This window comes from Cinclus cinclus, chromosome 2, assembly GCF_963662255.1.
Source record: "Cinclus cinclus chromosome 2, bCinCin1.1, whole genome shotgun sequence".
Taxonomy (NCBI): domain Eukaryota; kingdom Metazoa; phylum Chordata; class Aves; order Passeriformes; family Cinclidae; genus Cinclus; species Cinclus cinclus.
In genome coordinates, this window is record NC_085047.1 from 28,327,902 (window position 1) to 28,346,098 (window position 18,197).

Here is an 18,197-nt window from a genome sequence, read left to right on the forward strand (position 1 = left end):
TAAAAAGTTAAATTTCATTCAGTTCAAAGTACTTCCTCTCCAATTCCAAACACTTACTAAAAAAAAGTCAGTCCTAGAATTCAAGGTTTTATTTTGTTAAATAACATAAATTATTATTATTATTATACTAAAAATAGCAATTTTTTGCTATTATAGGTAAGCAGTGCCACACACAAATTTAATTACAGTTTATTTTTATGTGTAGTTTTGTAGTCTAGTCTTCTTATTTTCTATTTTATTCTTATGTTAGTGTTCTCCCTCATCAGATTCTTCCTCATAAGATTGGGCAAGTCATGTTGGTCACAACCTCCCGGTTAAGGTAACTTAAAATACTGAGACAGTCTTCAAGGATGTGTTGGATCATGCTCAGATTATTTATTCCCCAAAGAATCTCTGCAAAAATTTAGAATGAAAAGCATAGTATTATAAATAAAGATTAAGAAAGGGTGAGTGGTTCAGTTGCTCATTTTGAGAACATCTTCTCTGGTGTCTTTGTTTTTTTAATTGGTATTAAGGGTTTTTACCTCATAGACTCGATTTAGTTTAGTGGTTTATTGGATCTTTTCTGCTGAACATATTCCATTTCTTTCTGCTGGAGCTGTTTTGTTGAGGCTGAGGTTGTTTGTGACAGTGTTTTGAAAGCATATTATATGTCTTTTTTTTCCAGTTTACAGTTCACCTGCCCTGTATATTAAGGTTATCTTTCAGTATACCACTTCAGCAATATATACCAGTTGTATAGTAACCTACACTTTGCAATCTTACTTTGTTGCAATAAAACCATTTAAAATATTACTGAGTGAAAAGCATAACTAGAAATTCACATGAACAAAATTCATGTCTGTATTCAAAATACTGTATATTTTCAAATACTTGTCTTGAAATGTATTGAAAATGCTACAACATACAGAAAACATAAGCATAAAACATTCGTGCTGTTCTCTGTGGTTGCAGTTCAGTCACTTTGTTCCTTTGCTCTATTTCAGACGGTTCGCCATGGCTTTCCTTACCTACCCACTGCCTTAGCTTTTGACCCAGTTCAGAAAATTCTGGCAATTGGAACAAGAACAGGAGCCATACGAATGTATCCTTTCTCATTCAGAATTTGCACCATCTCTATGTATTTGTAATGCAGGGATGGGAATTACCTTCTGCAAGCACTCAGGTAAGGCTGCAGTTGTTATGTTCTACTTCATTTTGCTTTGTGAGACAGACTGGAAAAGGATGTGCTGTTGAGGAATTAACCAGGTCCCTAAGGGGTACAAAGAGCAATTTCTGATAGAGTTTGTAGCATATGATTTTGGCATATGTTGGTTAAGATAAAACAGAATTGATCTTTTTCAGCCTGAAAAGTAAAAGTGGATAGCAAAGTGGTAATGAACAAGTTGTGAATGTGCTAGCAATAAATAAATAAATTCATTGCTGCAATGCAGATAGATGGTTATGTATGAAATTGTTTAGATTCTTCCAAGTGAATGATAGGAAATAAGTGATTTTAGGACAGAATTAATCTCTTCCCAAAGGAGAAGGTGTAGCGCTGTAAAAGTGCTTATTTCTTTTTGTTAATTATAAAGGTACTTCAGTGCCAGCAATTTATATGTTGTTTTTAATACAGTAGGATTTTTAAGTTAGAAGTCTATACTGAATAAATTTAACTAAAACGTAATTAAAATTTGAATACTTAAAGAAAAAAATATGAGTATTTAAATATGCTATATTTAAAAATGTGTCTCTACATAATTTTATTAATTTGGCATGGTTCCAATGTTTTCCACTTTAGTGAAAATACATATGAAGCAAGGAAAAAAATGAGAGAGACTATTACTGGAAGGCTTAAAACTTACAGAATACAGAATTCATAAAGCAATGTTTTTTACAAGCTTTTTGTAGCCAAATAAATTATGTGTTTAAAGTAGGGGACAGTGCTGTATGAAATAGCAGTATAACATTTTCTGGTTTTTTGCTATCCCTGTTCCCAAGGTAACATTAAATGTAATGAACTCAAGGCAGCTTACAAAGTAAAAAATCTTGTGGAAAACAAGCCTGTGCCTAATGCAACTTTACTAAAACTTTGGTTCCCCCATTTTTGGATACCCTTGGTCTGAACCGTTGCATTTTCATAAGCCTCAATGTGTATCTGAATTTCTGAATATCTCAATTTCTAGCCAGAATTTCTCACAAGACTCAACTAAATCTCAGGTTATGTGACAAGCTTTGCTTTGATATTCTACTCTTTATTTCTTACCAATGTGAAGTAGATATAATATATTTATGCAAATGCAAAGAAGAAAGTGTCCATGAATTTGTCCACTTCTGGGAAGTGCAAGTCTAGTAGTCATGTTTTCTTTTTCTTTTTAGAGGTATGAAAGGGGTAAAAGTCCAGGGCTTTGTTCCTGATTATCACTGATATTTTCAGAGTGAGGGTATTGGGTATTTCATGGTAGATGTAGGAAGAAGACCTTGCAGAAGATTGACTCCTGAACCCACCTCTTCTTTCCATTTCAGCAATGTGGCTTTTCTAGGAGCAGTGCTGTCAATGTAGGCTAGGCATCCTGTATCTCTACAAATCTCTCCTTTGAGGAAAATTCAGGTGCAGAGCCTGAATCAATACAGGTTCATGTAGAATTAATTTATACCTGCATGTCTCCTGCCACAGGAATGGTACATGAAGTGGAAAAATAGCTATATCCCTAAGCTTATATAAAATTCTCTATATGTTTTCTACAAAAAATAGATTATAGAGTTAGCAGAAGAGAAAAGAATGTTTTTCAACATATCCTTCCTTTTTAACACCTCTTCTCCTGTCTTCTAGTGAAGTCCTACCTCGTTCATGAAAAAATTTCCGCCAGTTCTAGTATCTTAATTAAACAAGAGCATCAGGATTACCAGGGAATTTAATTTTTTTTTGGAAGAAATGTCATAACATAAATGCTTCTCAGCTTAGCCACAGTCAGCCTGGTTTGCTTAATTGAGCCCTGAGTTAATGGAAACTGTGCTTTGAAGACAGAGGATGCCATAAAAAGAATTACTTATTTATTCATTTTAACTGATATTTCTCCACTTGGCTCTAAGTTTTGCAGAACATAGTACATAAAAAAGACCTACTTGTGGACTAATAAATTTGCAGTGACACAGGCCCTAAGGCTACTCCCAGAACACAACTCATTTAAGCCAGTCTTGTTGCATATGTTTGTAGTTACTGAAATCAGGCAATTAAATTCAAGTAAAGATTAAGTATTACATCTGAAAGTACAATTCATAATGTGGGCTTTTTTTAGCAAACTAAAGAAAATATAGGTTTTAGTGGCTCAAAGTTTTCCACAGTACCCTGTAAAAATACTTTTAACAGAACTGCAAAATTTCAGTCTGCTGTGAGTATGTTTCGCAAGAAAAAGGGAATTATTTCCATACATATATTGTGTTTGGCTGGTGTTTCTAAACAGTACTCTTGATGGAGTGAAAGGACAGACTACTTGGCTTCCATCAGATAAATTCACCTAATTATTTATTTGTTTGTTTCCTGGTAGTGCCAAAGGTATCTGGTTTGGATTAGACTCTCTTGTCTAAGGAACACAAAAGGATGGGAAGACTGAATTTATGTTTAATATTTATGAACTGGTGTAGAACAAGTTCTCCTGTGATGCGTCCAAAAGCTTTCTTGATTTTTTAAAAGATTCACAAAGTATTGATATTTCTACTTGTCAAAAGTTAACAGGTCTCAAAAGACAAGCTGTTTTTTAAGAAAAGGAAGCAAGTTCTTTTGTGGTTGTGAATTTATGTCTAACATCAGTCCTTCAGGTGATCATTTTGAGTGATCAAGCAGCAGTACTGAAGTTGACTATGTTAAATTGTTCTGAAATAGAGCATATTATTCATAAGCTGCCATCAGAATGCAGAGATAAATGAAAGTTCATTTTGGTATGGCAATCAGTTTGTCTTCTTCTAGATTTCTTTTCTGGGTGCTTAGATGCTAGCACCTTCTGTAGCACTGAGAATTGTTGTTGCTACACTTCACTGATCCTAGTAGTCTCTGTGGGTTTCCTGAGGAAGTCCAAATAACTGCAGGTGTTACCTACAATGATGACTGCTGGGTACTGGATCCTCATAGATGCTGCCCGCTGAATCAGAGTGCACTGCAAACCATCAAAGAAGGAGTATCTTCCTATTGCTGTCACAAGCTAACAAAGTCTGCAAATAAAGGGCCAAAACCTCACTCCTGAAACAGTTGCTTGGTCATTCTTTACCTTCATCCTAAACATAGCAAATTTCATTTTTCCTTTGAGATCTTTTCTTCCTGTTGGAAGCCTGTTCCCAGTTCCCATACTTGTGATCATTGTTCAGATCATTGCTTGGTACCACTCTAAGAGGAATATCCTTGCTTAAGGAAAACACATTCAATTGAAGAGGGGCTATGAAATGGAATTCCTTTTCTTATTGTCTCCCTATCCGTCTTCTCTAGTCCCAGTCTGAAGAACCTTCTGACACTACACACAATAAAACAAAGTGTACAGTCTCTGGTTGCTGTCAGAGAAGGTTCTGTATCACCATACAAAGAGGTGAGAAATTAAGATACTTGGTCAGATTTAAGCCTGTTCTTAATTTCAGAGGAAAACTAGAAGTCTGGGGGTTTTTCCACATTCACAGTCTGAATAAATAGATCAAAATCAGTATTGTTAACAATGATTATACTAGTAACAGATCTGAGGAAGTGGCATGCTATGCTCAGATTTCAGGATGCATATTTCTATATTGTCATTTATTCAGCTGACAAATGCCTGTTAAAATTCGTTATAAATACTTTCTGGAGCCACTGAATCCTTTCCTTTGGAGTTTTTTTATTGCATCAGAGCTATGTTTAGTCATTACAGCTCTCTACAAACATATAGAATACAATATCTACTTTTTTTTTATCAAACAGCTGATTATTTAGTGGTCAATTGGAGTGAGAAATTCTGAAAGAAACTCATCTCTAGCTATTACCATCTTTGCTTATCATGAAATGAGAAGAAGTTTGTCTTAAATCCAGTAAAAAGAAGACAACCTACTGGGTCCAGAATGGCTTCCACACCACTAAAAAATTTACCATCAAACAGGCTTAAATTAATAATATGTTTTTGTATGTGTTATAGTGTGGTCTGATGCTGTTATTAATACATCTTCTTTAGACTTACAGGCTCCATATTGTCATGGATGCAAGTCGTGGGGCATGCAAATCTTCACTTTCACTTTTATTTGCTTGAGCAAAGCTGTAAGGCTTCTGCAACCCATGCAAGGCTTTTCCAGTAGGGCTGCTTGTTATCCATGTTATCAGAAAACATAGTGGCCATTTTACACCTAGGCAAACAAAACATTATTCTGACTTGCTAACACATGACAGTGGAAGCATTGCTCTATCCCTACCTTAGCTGCATAGTTCTGACACTTCTTTGCTCCAGTTCTGCTGCTTGTCGAATGTATTACTGTGAGCCATCCAGCACACTAACCTGGCAAAATGCCAGTTCTGCTGTGTTACCTTTTCTCTTTTTTTTGCCAGATTAGCAAACTGATTTATCTGGTGCTTACTTCCAGTGTTAGTCAGAATGATGCATGAAGAAAGTGGAAGGAGTGCTGTTGGGACTGGACAGAGAAGGAAATGGGGGAGTAACAAAATTTTGGTACTAAGGAGCAGGTTATTAAATTGACTTGTCGTAGTGTATGAAATTGCATCAGATAAATTCAGATGTGGCAGATTGCAGCTGTCTATGAAATTTACTACAAAATGTAGAAATAGTCTTTCAATATTGAGTGGTATAGAAGAGAGCATATCTTTTATTTATGTTTTAAAAATCTTCATATAAAGCCATTTGCAAACCACAAAAATTCTACAGGTTGTGCTCAAGGGAGATTCTGTTTTAAGATCATATTTGGAATAGCTTTTTCTGGCCTGTTTTATGTATTTCTTCCCATGCTTTAGTAGGAAGAGTGATTTTTGAATGTCGAATAAGGTACAGCAACACTTACTTTAACAGGTATGTTTTATGGAGAAACAAGCATGGCTTCAAAAAGGCCAGTGGCATCTTGGCCTGTGTCAGCAATATTGTGGCCAGCAGGACCAGGGCAGTGATTGTCCCCTGGTACCCAACACTAGGGAGGCCACACCTCAAATCCTGTGTCCATTTCTAGGCCCATTTCTAAAAGAAAGATACTGAGGTGCTGGAATGTGTCCAGAAGAGGGAAACAGAGCTGGGGAAGGGTCTGGAGCACAAGTGCTATGAGGAACTGCTGAGGGAGCTGGGGGTTTTTCACCTTGAGAAAAGGAGACTGCTGGCATTTCCTTATCACTCTCTCAAGTACTTGAAAGGACAAAAGAAAATGGCCTTAGATTGTGCACGGGAAGTTTAGATTGGATCTTAGGAAAAATTACTTCACTGAAAGGGTTGTAGAACACTGGAACATGCTGCTCTGGAAAGTGGTGGAGTCACCATCCCTGTAGGTGTTCAAAAGTTGTGCAGAGGTGGCGCTTAGGGACATGGTTTAGTGGTGAACATTTTAGTGCTGGGTTAGTAGTTAGATTCGATGGTCTGAGAGGTCTTTTCCAAGCTAAGTGATTCTATAAGGTCATCTTGTTTCTTTCTGTGAAACAGCCAGTAAACGTATCTTCGATTCCAGAGTTACTGTGCCGAGTAAAGGGGGAAGTGAAATCTAAACCCAAGATAGCTCTGTTGGATGTCATGGATCCTCAGCACATGATATACACAGAGAGACTGTATTCCTGGGAGGTAAAACTGAGGCTGTTTGTGCACTCTAGAACAGAGAAAAACTGATAAAGAAAATAAATAGCACTAATTAAATCATTGCTGGTAGAGTTCTGAGTAGGCATGGAATTTTACAGTAGCTAAAGGAAAATGTGGTAAAGAATGTTTGACATCAGGTTGGATGCACTTTAAAAGAAAAGAGGAGAATGTAACTTGATGTTTTGGTCTGTGAGAAGGGTGGCATAAAAGCTAAATATAAATTGTGACAGATTTACTCTCCCTGGAACTGCTGTCTTTTAATCTAAACAAGGTTCCAGTAGTTCTTTATCCTTAAAATAAGCCGACTGTGTTCTCTTCTGTTTACTCTGTGTGATTTATTGAACAGATGGAATGGGGGTAGCGCAGACAAGATCATAAACCCAAAGTTGTGTTGTTTGATTTGGAGGAATCATTGATACATTTCATCTTTTATCTCATTGTACAATGTATTTGCAATTTTTCTAAAGAACCTGAGCTATTCATGAATACAGACTTCACTGAGAGTCAGTACTCCTAACATAAGTTCTTTTTAAAATTCCCCTGGAAATCAACATAAGAATGTGTATTTTTGTGTGTATAGATACCTAAATAGGTTATTACAGAAATGAATTTATTGTCAATCCAGAAGAATAAAAAATATTGTAAAAGATACCAAAATAATCAAATTTACCTGTATTACTAAATCTGACAGAACCAGAGTTTGGAGAATTTTTTCTATGCTAAGATGACTATGCATGTGTTTATGTGTGCATTCACATATATGTACATATATATAAATATTAGGTTTTTGCATACATGTATAAATTTGGGTTCTTTTGTTTCCCAAGCCTCTTCCATACTTTTTAAGTAAGCAGACTGAATATGTTACAACTGAATGTACTGGACTTCCCTCACTTTCAATTGCTGTTTATCCAGGAGATAAAAATGGAATCTCTCATCTGCAGACAAATCTACCGAGAAAATATAGATTTTCCTCTATTTGGAGATGCACGTAAAACTGGCATACAGGTGGATGACTCTGGCAGCATTTTCAGTGGAGCTGATGACTGTATTTATGAACACTATCTGAAAATATATGCTTTCTGGATGTCTATTACAAGGGGTTTTTTTGAGCATCATAAAAACACTCCCCAACTTACTCTGATAGTGAAATTATGACTACTGGTGATAGTCAACTATTTCAAAGAAGTGACCTTCTGTCAGCTTTAGAGCTTTCCCCACCTTTTTTGTTCCAAACTTTGTCATCAACAGAAGTGTTGATGTGCATAGGAAATAAAGTACATAGGTTTTCCCTCCTTTCTAGACTGCTAATTATCTTTTTTAGACAAATATCCATGACCTAAATTTGGGAGACATCCTTAAACTACAGAAATTTTCAGTCATACTACACACTTAGTTGTTTTGACTCTTGTCTTCTTTTGCCTTTATCTGGCAGATACTCTTGATGGTAGAGGGAATTGATACTTCTCCAAGAAACTTAGGAAAGCTAATATATAGTAAAAGACAAACGCGAAGTACACAGACACATACAGTGGAAGCATTTTAGTATTGTGGAAAGAGCTCTGTTTTTGTCTAGCTACAGGCACTCATTCAATTTAAATTCTTGATGAATTCTTGAAGTTAGGTGCCTTTCTTGCACATATGTTGTTAATGGAAGGAGGCCAGAGATGAAAGAGAACTGTGGAGGGTTGAATGCCCATTATGAGGTAGAAAGGCTACAATGACTCTGAATAATTGTCTCTGCATTGGGAATACCTAAGGAGAAGTTTCTGAAACCAAAGAGTTCCCCTTATGAGGATCTTCCACAGCAAGGAACATGACCCATGTGATTAGTGGTTCAGTGGGAAATGGGACAGACACAGTCATACACTATTTCAGCCTAAACCTCAAGTAAAGGTGTAGGATAAAAACAGTTTTTCCTGAGGTTCAAGAAATGGGGAGATTAACAAAGCAGAGACTATGATCTCATTTAGGAGAGGGGGAGGGAAAGGTTTTTTCGAAGGAGTTCTCTTCTCTCATCCAATGTCAGCTCACTCCCTCTTTCCCTAACTGACCTAGTTTCACTCCAGTTGCTATAGTTCTTAGATTTCTATTCCTCACCCCTGACCTGTCTTTTCTTAGTAGCATTAAGCAAGTAATATTCTTTCAATCTCCATCTTGCACCTGACCTGTGCAAAGCAGTCTCTGAATAACATATTTTTCTAAGAAAACTGTTCAAGTCAAGAACCAAGATGTTTCCCAGGTGCTTCACATACTGCATTCAAAGCCACATGAGTACAAAAAGAAGAATTAAAAAAGAGCATCATGGGAGAAGCCAAGCTTGTCCAAAAGAGATTGTGGATCAAGAGCTATCAGAAAATGAATAGCTGAAGTAGCCAAATCTGAGAAAGCATTAAAGAATGTAAGCGTATCAATCTCTTCAACCAGAGAGAGTACAGGGAGGGGAGGTGACCCAGAAATTTTGTGAGTCTGCTCCTCTTTAGTGCAGTTATGAAGGAGATATTCTGTGTTTTATCAACACCGTTTTAGTCTTGTACCCAAAAGACATTGCCCTGCAGGGCTCCATGAAAGAAACCAGTCCATTTCAGCCAGACACAGCACACTTTTTGAAAATTCTGCAGTACTGTTTGTTTGAACAGTTGTGGTTTTCAGACAATGATGAGTGAAAATCCAGCAATCTTAACATGCTTTAATTGTAAAACTGATAATTTGAGCAGAAAAAGGATGATCTTCTCTCTAATTACTTACAGTTACTGTGGTTTCCACTAATCAGTTTCTGCTGGTTTTTTTCATTTTATTGAATAAATAGTAGCATGTATTTATATGGTATAAGATAGATATACCATATATAGTATAATTGTATGATGATATTCAACATTAACCCTAAAAAATGCTTACAGATAGCATAAGAAAGAAATACAGGAATATGATCCTTTAGTACTACAGTTGATTTCTGGTTGGGTTTTTTTATGTGGTTACTCCAACAAAGCCCCAGTCACTGAATACACTACATTTTAAGCAGCTACAACAAGTGCATTTTAAATGCTGTGACTTTTAGAGGAGTTTGACTTTCTGTTTTGTTATGTAGCTGTATTTTCTACAGTGCAGAATTGATAGCTCTGTGATGTATTTACATATTTCACTTGCTTCAGTAAATAAATAAGTATTGACTAAATTATGTGGTCTGATCTGAGACACACTGATTTCCAAAGCACCATGCTTTTATTATAAGATGAATCAATATGAGGTGTGGAGTAGAATACATTTGAGTATTTTCATGTATAGGCATGCACATGAATGACTTTAGTAAATATTCTCTTGGAAACCTATAATTAGAACATACTAACTTAGGCTTTTAAAATATTTATCTTAATATTTTTTCCTAATTACTTGCAATACGTAAGTTCACATTTGTAAATAATTTCTCCACTTCAGGTGTGGATAGATGTGTGCCCCAGTTCCCATGAGATTACAATAGGGCTTTCTTTTCCAAAGCAGTTTTATTAATCTTAATTTGTAGATTTTGAGAAATTCCACTTTTAGTTAAATGCTTAGAACAAAGGAGAGGCTAATAAAATGCATCAATAGTTTTTCTGTTGAAGAACTGGATTTAAAGTTTATGATTTGGTTAGGGGAAGTGTCTCATATTCCTTCTGCAGACATCCTACATTCTGTTATTAGATTATTTGCATAGTCTTAATACCAATTCATTTTATCTAACTGGCAAAATTCATGAGAGGGGCATCATTTTGAAACCTAAGAATACAGTCTTTTATATATAAAAACTAAGTTAAAAGTTGATTTTTCCTCATGATAGAGCACTAATATGACTGATCAATCTTCTCCAGCAACCTCTGTTACAGGATTAGGATCTGGCGGACCATCTCAGAGCAAGTGTAGCAGGTCAGACTGAATGTAAAATGCAGTAGTAAAATGCTACTTCTAAGAGTTTGTGCTTGTCCACTGACTTGTATTGCGGATGTACAGAGTTGAGATGTGGGACTGCAAGTTCAATTTTCTTAGCAGAATGTTTAAACCTACACAACCTTTTTCCTACCAAACCATATATACCTGTGAGGTATTTTTCACCTAAAATGTTGCACTTCATAGGAAAATCAAGTGCAACCCAGTGTTTATAGGATGATGGTCACATAATTTAAAGGAGGAATGTTGCATTCCAGTCTGTGTTCAAGGACAGATTATAAATTTTACTGGAAACAGTGACGAGGTACAGTAGTTACAACATGTGAAGTTCTCGTTTCTGTAGATCATGTTTTATTAGCAAGACAGATGGAGTATCTATTTCATAATAGCTTCATATGTTTGTTTCACATAAGTTGTTCATAAAATATTAGTTTATACTGGAAGATCAAACGGTACCCAGTAGATTTGGTGATTTCAAAGTAGCACTCAAATTCAGAGCTGCCTGTCTGCACCCATAGCTCTTGTTTTTGGTAAGTCCTTTATTTTATATAAACAGATCATTGGATAGCATACACAGGTTATAACAGTGGTTGGAACCTAAGACCTCTCCATCCTGGATGAAAACCTGCTAGCCATGATTTCTTGTTCCATCTCTCTTAATTGAGTATCCCCTTATCTCTCAAACTCCCAAATCCTGCCCTCCTGAACTGAACGAGTCAAGAGTTGCTGTAGTTCCAAGTAGGGTGTGGTCAGGACACTGTACTTATAGCACTTTTATTTTAAGCAGAATAACTATTCATTTTTTTGTTCCTCATTATTTTGAGACACAAAAAATGTTGCACTGTTAATGGGGAAGCTTTTTCATTCTTTGTACTTATCAGTACACCTTTTAATTCATGTAATAAGGTGTCTGGTGGATAGAGGCACTCACAGATTTAGAACTGGTTACATGGATTTTTTGAGAGAAAAGTTTTCATCTTCAGCAAGAGTCAAGACTTGCCTTTTCAAGTCCTTTGGCCTTCAATAAAGAGCTTTTTAGTTTATTCCTGCTGTTTGTATCTGTAAAATAGTGAAGTATCTACCAGCATGAAGAAGTCATTACATTTAATAAATGTAATGCATGGTTTTAAAATTCTTTTAAGATTAAGAATACCATGTTTATATTTTCCAGAACAACAGACAGAAGAAATCCTCAAATACACTGACTACAGAGTGATGAGCTCTGTTAAAAGCATCTGTAAATTACCAGGTGTTTTAATTATCCCTCCACAATGCGTGGTCTGTATAAAGTACATGAATAACCATTCTTGAGCATGTATTTCTCAATAAAAATAAAATTTCGTATAAAAATGGGCAAAAAACCCCCACCTTAAATTAGTTTAAAGATAACTTACCTAAATTAACATCATCATCCAGATCATAAGCTTTTCAAGCTGTCAACTTCCTCAAGTAGGATGTCCCAGCTAGTAGCAAGCAAAACTAGAAACCCCAATCTTTTCTGAAATGAGGGGAGAAACAAATTCTTCTGTGAAAATTATCCCTAAGAATGTCTTCTCCTATGCTTTTGAATTTTTTAGCTTAGGGTCTCTCTAGCATTTCAACTCTCAAATAAGAGGAAATACTAATGGAAGACTTATAGGTTACCTCAGTTTTAATTGATAGATCACTATTTTGGACTTGCAAGTACAAGAATCACTTCATTAAGCTGGCAGTTTTACTACAGCAAAGAAGCTTTCTGTTTCTTAAGAGAAAATTAAATAACTGGGAGATCAATATATGCAATAAGAAAACAGTGTAATTTTCATGGCTGCTGAACAACTTAAAGATGAGATATTTTCCAGTTGTTTAAAGAAATTGTTAAACTCTTTTTTAAAATGAACTTATATAATGCTACCTGCTACATATTTCTAGAAGTAGACTAAATCTTCTGCTGCAAGAGAGGACAGAAAAAAACTGAGTCCTTACTAGTTTCTTTAGACGAATGCTTCTCTTTTGAATTGAAATTCAATTGTTAATGTAATTCTGAGTAAGCAGGAAGAATGTTTTACCTTACTTGTCTTTTTTAGCTAACCGCTGCCAGGGGTTGCCTATTCTAGCTAGCCATAACCCCTTTTAGGGCTTCACAGAAAAGCTACTGAGAGAAATTATATTGAGTGAATTCTTTTACTTCTGCATTCATACACTAACCAAAGGAACTCAGACACAGAGTCATTAGAAATGTGATACAATTCGATCTTCATGTTCAGTTCGTTTTCTGCATCAGTTCTGTCCTCACACTTCTCCAGCTTTACTACTCTCAGGATTCTTCATGAACCTTATGCTTTGGGGCCTGACAAGCAAGAGCTGTGTCAGGGTCCTTGTCTACTTTACTATGCTGTGAGCTGTAGAGAAAGGAAGAAGCACAGAGACATTACACTTAGAGGAAACGAGGATGAAAGAATAAATACTGCATTTTTGAACTACTGCATTTCTCTGTTGTTGCTTTCCTGTCTCAACTCTTGTGAGACTGATGTTATATGATAAGGAGAAAAAGAGAAAAATTTGGTGCTTTAGTGAAACAGTCTAGTTAGTTGCCTTGTAGTACCAAAGTACAGCAATCAAAGTGTCTGCTCTGGTTCCTCTGGCATGTTTCAAACTGGCTACAGGGACTGAAAGTTTATCTGTTCTCCCAAGACGGGCATCAGGTACAGCTAAATCTGAGCAAAAGCCACCAAAGCTGCTGCCACTGAATAGTTTAAGGATTTCCTCTACTATCGTAGTTTAGAACAGGATCCTAAATGTTAGCAACCAAAAAATCCAGCAATTTCTGCTTATGTGGTGAAGTTTTTATCAGGACAGGTGAAACTTGTGAATGATGGAGACAGTCAGAAAGAATGTTCATAATCTATGTGCTCAGTGTTATCTTTGCTATCCAGAAACAAAACTTTCACTGGGGCCTAATGGTTGACTGGCAACTAAGCTGTCTCTAAGCATCACTAGATGAGGCTCCTGCTATCAACCTGTATAAACAGATCTCTGAGTTTGCAAAGATAAGGAACCAGTCATTAAGTAGGGTTATGTTATCTGTCCTTGCTTCTAATATTTCCCATATTTAGAACATCACTTGTGTGATCATCAGCTTGTAGTTTTACAAGACCTGTGTCTTGGTTTGAAAGACAGATGTTTATTAAGAAAGGCAGGAGCCTTTCTTGAAATCATCAATGTAAATCCCCTCCCTCCAAATTATAATTTTGAAATTAAGGAGTTCTCAGGAAAAGATATGGGAATAGGAATAACAGTTCTTTACTAGGAAAAATTAAAATAGAAATACAGTAATACAGAAAAACCCTAAAACACTGACAGAGTCAGAGTACAACCTGACACCCTGTCAGTCAGGGTGTTGGTAGCAGTCCAATTAATTGGTGGCTGCAGTCCTCCTGGAGTGACAGATGTGGTTCTGTTGAAACAGTGGTCCTGTAGAAGGGTGTGGTTTTCCTCTGAAGGTCCAGTGATGATGTGGAAAAGTCTGCTTTTCCCCTGGAATCCAGTGGAAAAAGGCTGCTATGATGTTCCGAATCTCAGGTTTTATTTAGGTAGGAAATGTTTAGCTCCTCCCCCTGGGTGGAGCATCTTACAATGGGATGATGGCATTTCATCAGTCATGCAGTGGGACTCAATGGCCCATTAACAGAAAATATCTTCCTGGAGGAAGGATGGGTTCTGGGAAAGAGAAAGAACACTGCCCCACCTGGTTTTAACAGATGGTGATAGAGTACATACTTTTGGTCACATCCTGCACTACAACCCAAGGCAGTCTGTGCATTGACAAAAAACAGGCAATGACAGACTGTTACCTTTTTTGGAGGGCTTCATCTCAGGATAAATATGTTGCGCTTCTGGACTCTGATATGATGTTGGCATCAGGATTTTAATTAAGACAGAATGGAATACAAATCAAGTTTTCACATGCAACTTTAACTCTTCCAGGTGATCATATGTCTAAATTCTTTGCTTTAATTTACATTTTTTAGCATTCCTTTATCATTTCAGTGTGATCATATAGTAAATAATTCAATATGTGGTCCAGTTTTGTACTAGTGTCAGAATCACAACTTACTTTCATGTAAATGTATTGAAATGTATCTTAAAACATCAGTGCTAATGCTGACTTAATAATTGCATAAAATCAGTAGTATTTCAGAAAAAAAAACAGATTGTATGAAGTATATAAAAATCTGAATTAGAAATAGATGAATCTATTAAAACCATCAGTTTATTTGCCTTTTAATTAGCAGCTTTACGTCCCTAATTAAAACTATCATCCTGCTTGCTAGAGATACATTTAGATTCCAATTTTCAATTCTTTATTTATCTTTTTTCTTTCTCTTCTTCTTCCTTAGTAGAGATTGAAAAAAACTAATACTGTCTATAGTTGCAGCAATGATTGCAAGAGACAGTCTGTCAGCATTCTATGAGACTGTGAGTGGCTTTTATGTGTTAAGTTAAACCTGGTATCAGAGACATAGAAGATCAAGTTAAATCTGCCTGTGTTGGTGCTTATGAAATAGTTAACCTTCTTGGATGAGAGCAAAAGAAGCTCCCCAACACTAGAGAGTTTGAGAATTTCATAGGAAGTATTTTCAAACTGCCTGAAAACTCAGCAGAAGTTTTTGGAAGAAACAGACTCATGCAAGCATTTTTCATTAAAAAAAAAAAAAGAGGAAACCCCATTTCTCACAAACTTTCTAAAATGCATATTTAGAAAACTTCTTGTTCATCAATCAACTACGATACCAATGGCAAAATTAGAAAATTAGCAAGTGTTATTTAAATGAGGTTTTTTTATACTGTCCATGCAAACAGTCTTTTTTTTTTTTTTGGTGCTAGTCAATTTTATGGTTATATAATCATAGTATTTCTGCCCTGGAGCCTTGTTGTCACTGCTCATTGCAGTTATTCTTCAGACATGATTCTGGAAATTCAGGCAGGGTATTTTTATCAACAGAATCTTGTAAAGTTATCTTTTAAAGAGAAATTGAGCCGTGAATCTTCCATGTCAGCTTGAAGCTTGTAAGCATATAGGATCTCTCATGGGGCTTTTTTATTGCAACAATTCTATTCATCAACACTCCATGTAGAGCTGGTTGTAGAGATTCATTCACACATCTCTTCCTAGAATTCCTTCTGTAAGTTTAGATTCTCCTGATGTGCATAAGCAACTAAACTGATTTTTTCTTCTAATGGAAATTATATTCGATTTGTCAATTTTTTGCACATAGCCATCATTTTGCTCTTTAGTCAAGTTATTTTGGTCTGTTTAAAGATTCTTGTTAACTTGCTAAACCAAATGGATTTGTCACATGTTTAACTCCTTAACAGATTAAGAAATGTAGCAAAATTTATCAGATGTATAATCCGACTTTACCATAAGTGCCATTGCTTTTGGTGACACTGTCTTCAGAATGTCAAAATCACTGCTGAAAGTGGGCTGTTCTCCCATCCATTTTTTTAAAATGCTCTTCAATTATTGGAAGATCCTACTGGAAATTTTTTAAGCCCATTAGAGTTCAGGTTTTTATTGGTGGTTAGTCATACTCTTTTTTTTTCTACTGTAATTGTTAATCAATGGAGGTATTTCCTCTTGTTTTGTGTCTTCAGTTAGTTTTTTTTCTGTTTAAAGAGACTTTCTGCAGCCTTTTGACAACTGAGGAAGTTTTTTTCCAATTTCATGGCTTTTTAGAGGACCAAGAAATACCGAGAGATCAGTATTATATGCATATTTTGGGAAGAATTATTGTTAGCTTTTCGGAAAATAATGTTTAGACTAAATTCTTTCTTTTTATATTCCTATTTAAATTTAAAGGTGCTTGCAAGATTCCAGTGTAAGATTTACTGTCTTGTAATTTTCTGGATAACCTCAAGTCTCTTTTAGAAGAATGTGTTATTACATATGCAGTTTGGGGGTGGGCATTTGCTAGCATCCATTCTGCTTCATTCCTATGCTCCTTCCAAAGCATGACGTAAATATTGTTTAGATCTACTAGTAGTTTACTTGGGACTTTAGCTGCTGGTTTTTGCACCTACGTTTCTGATACCTGCATCTTTAATAATCTTACTGAATAGGCACACACACACAAAAATAAGGAGTGTGCATAAAGATAAAGAAACCTTTGCCAATATACTCTGTTAAAAGCTGAATCAAAGAAATAATTATCTTATTATTCTTGTTTGATTGCTTCCTGTAGCCCAGGGTAACCCAGGAGATTAATCTGGTTCAGTTGTTGTTATTAGTGTTTTGTAATCTTGCCATTTCCAATGTCATCCAAATATTTCACATTTCACCTTTTTTAAACATTTATCTCTCTTAATACTCTGGACAACAGTGTAAATCTAGAGCAACTCTACTGAGCTAAATGTGGTTATTCCAGATGGATATTGTACTTTCCACCTCCACATAGCCTGGCAGCACTTTCCCTCAGGTTTTATTCTCCCTATTAAAATAAAATAAAATGTTCAAACAAGAACATATATTTGCTTTTTATGATAATGGGCAATGAGCTGTACTAAAAACTGGTTTTACATAAAGCAGTTTGGACTGTTAGCTCAGCTGCTTTTTTAAAATCTCCATTGTAAAAACTTTCTTCAGCCTTTCTCAGGAAAAATGACATGTATTTTGGTTCCCTCATATTTAATGAGTAACATAGTCTTTACCTGAAGTGCATTTAGGCTTTGGGGTTTAGTTTCTTAGTTTTACAAGAAAATCCCTATTACGAGTCAATGCCTATGGGTGTAACATCAAGCAAAGTGCAGGGAATTTTATAATTCTGATGGATCTCAATGAGTTTCTTTAAAAAGGAAGTTTAAACACTCTTGGGAAGCATTTAATATGAAGGAACATAGAATTCATTCAGTTTTAATACTTCAATTTTACATTTGCATGTTTGAACTGATCTGCAAATAGAATAGTTCTAGATCAGTATTTTAAAGGCTATGCCAATATGAATTGAAACTACAAAAACAACACTATAGAATGGGGGAAAAGCAGTATTTCTTAGGGAGACCTTTAATCACCAAGTATCAAAATTATTAAAATGGATGTTGATAGAACCATCCCAATTTTACTGATGTGAGGAAACTGAAACATTAAAATGATTTAATCCAGTCTTTAACACAAGATGCTTGAAGATCTCTCGTCTCCATCCATCCCGACCGTATTGCCCACTGATGCTCCTACACATAGGTCCTTTGATTTTCAGGCTGGCACTTCAACCACAAGCTGTTCAATTCAATGGCATTTAGCCTGAAAGTTTGTGTGCATGTTTCTGATAGTGCTCTTACATGTTGTCTTCTAGGTCATAAGGAATTCAGGGTTGATTTCCTTACCCTTTTACATTGTGGTGCTGTAATAGCAACCTAACAACATAGTGTAAAAAGGATAAGTGAACTGCATCCTTTATCTTATTTTCTGTGCATAGTTTACAGTTGCTGTGGCTTAATCAATAGATTTTAGATTGCCTGTTA

At 35.7% G+C, this 18,197-nt stretch overlaps 1 protein-coding gene across 2 annotated transcripts in view; it reads left to right on the plus strand.

Moving 5' to 3' along the window:
- The window catches only part of STXBP5L (syntaxin binding protein 5L), a 185,788-nt gene that overhangs the window by 15,237 nt on the left and 152,354 nt on the right, over nt 1–18,197 (plus strand). For both annotated transcript variants that reach the window (XM_062513006.1, XM_062513015.1), the window contains exon 2: nt 987–1,084. In XM_062513006.1, coding sequence (XP_062368990.1) covers nt 987–1,084 — 98 coding nt within the window. The remainder of the gene's footprint in view (nt 1–986; nt 1,085–18,197) is intronic.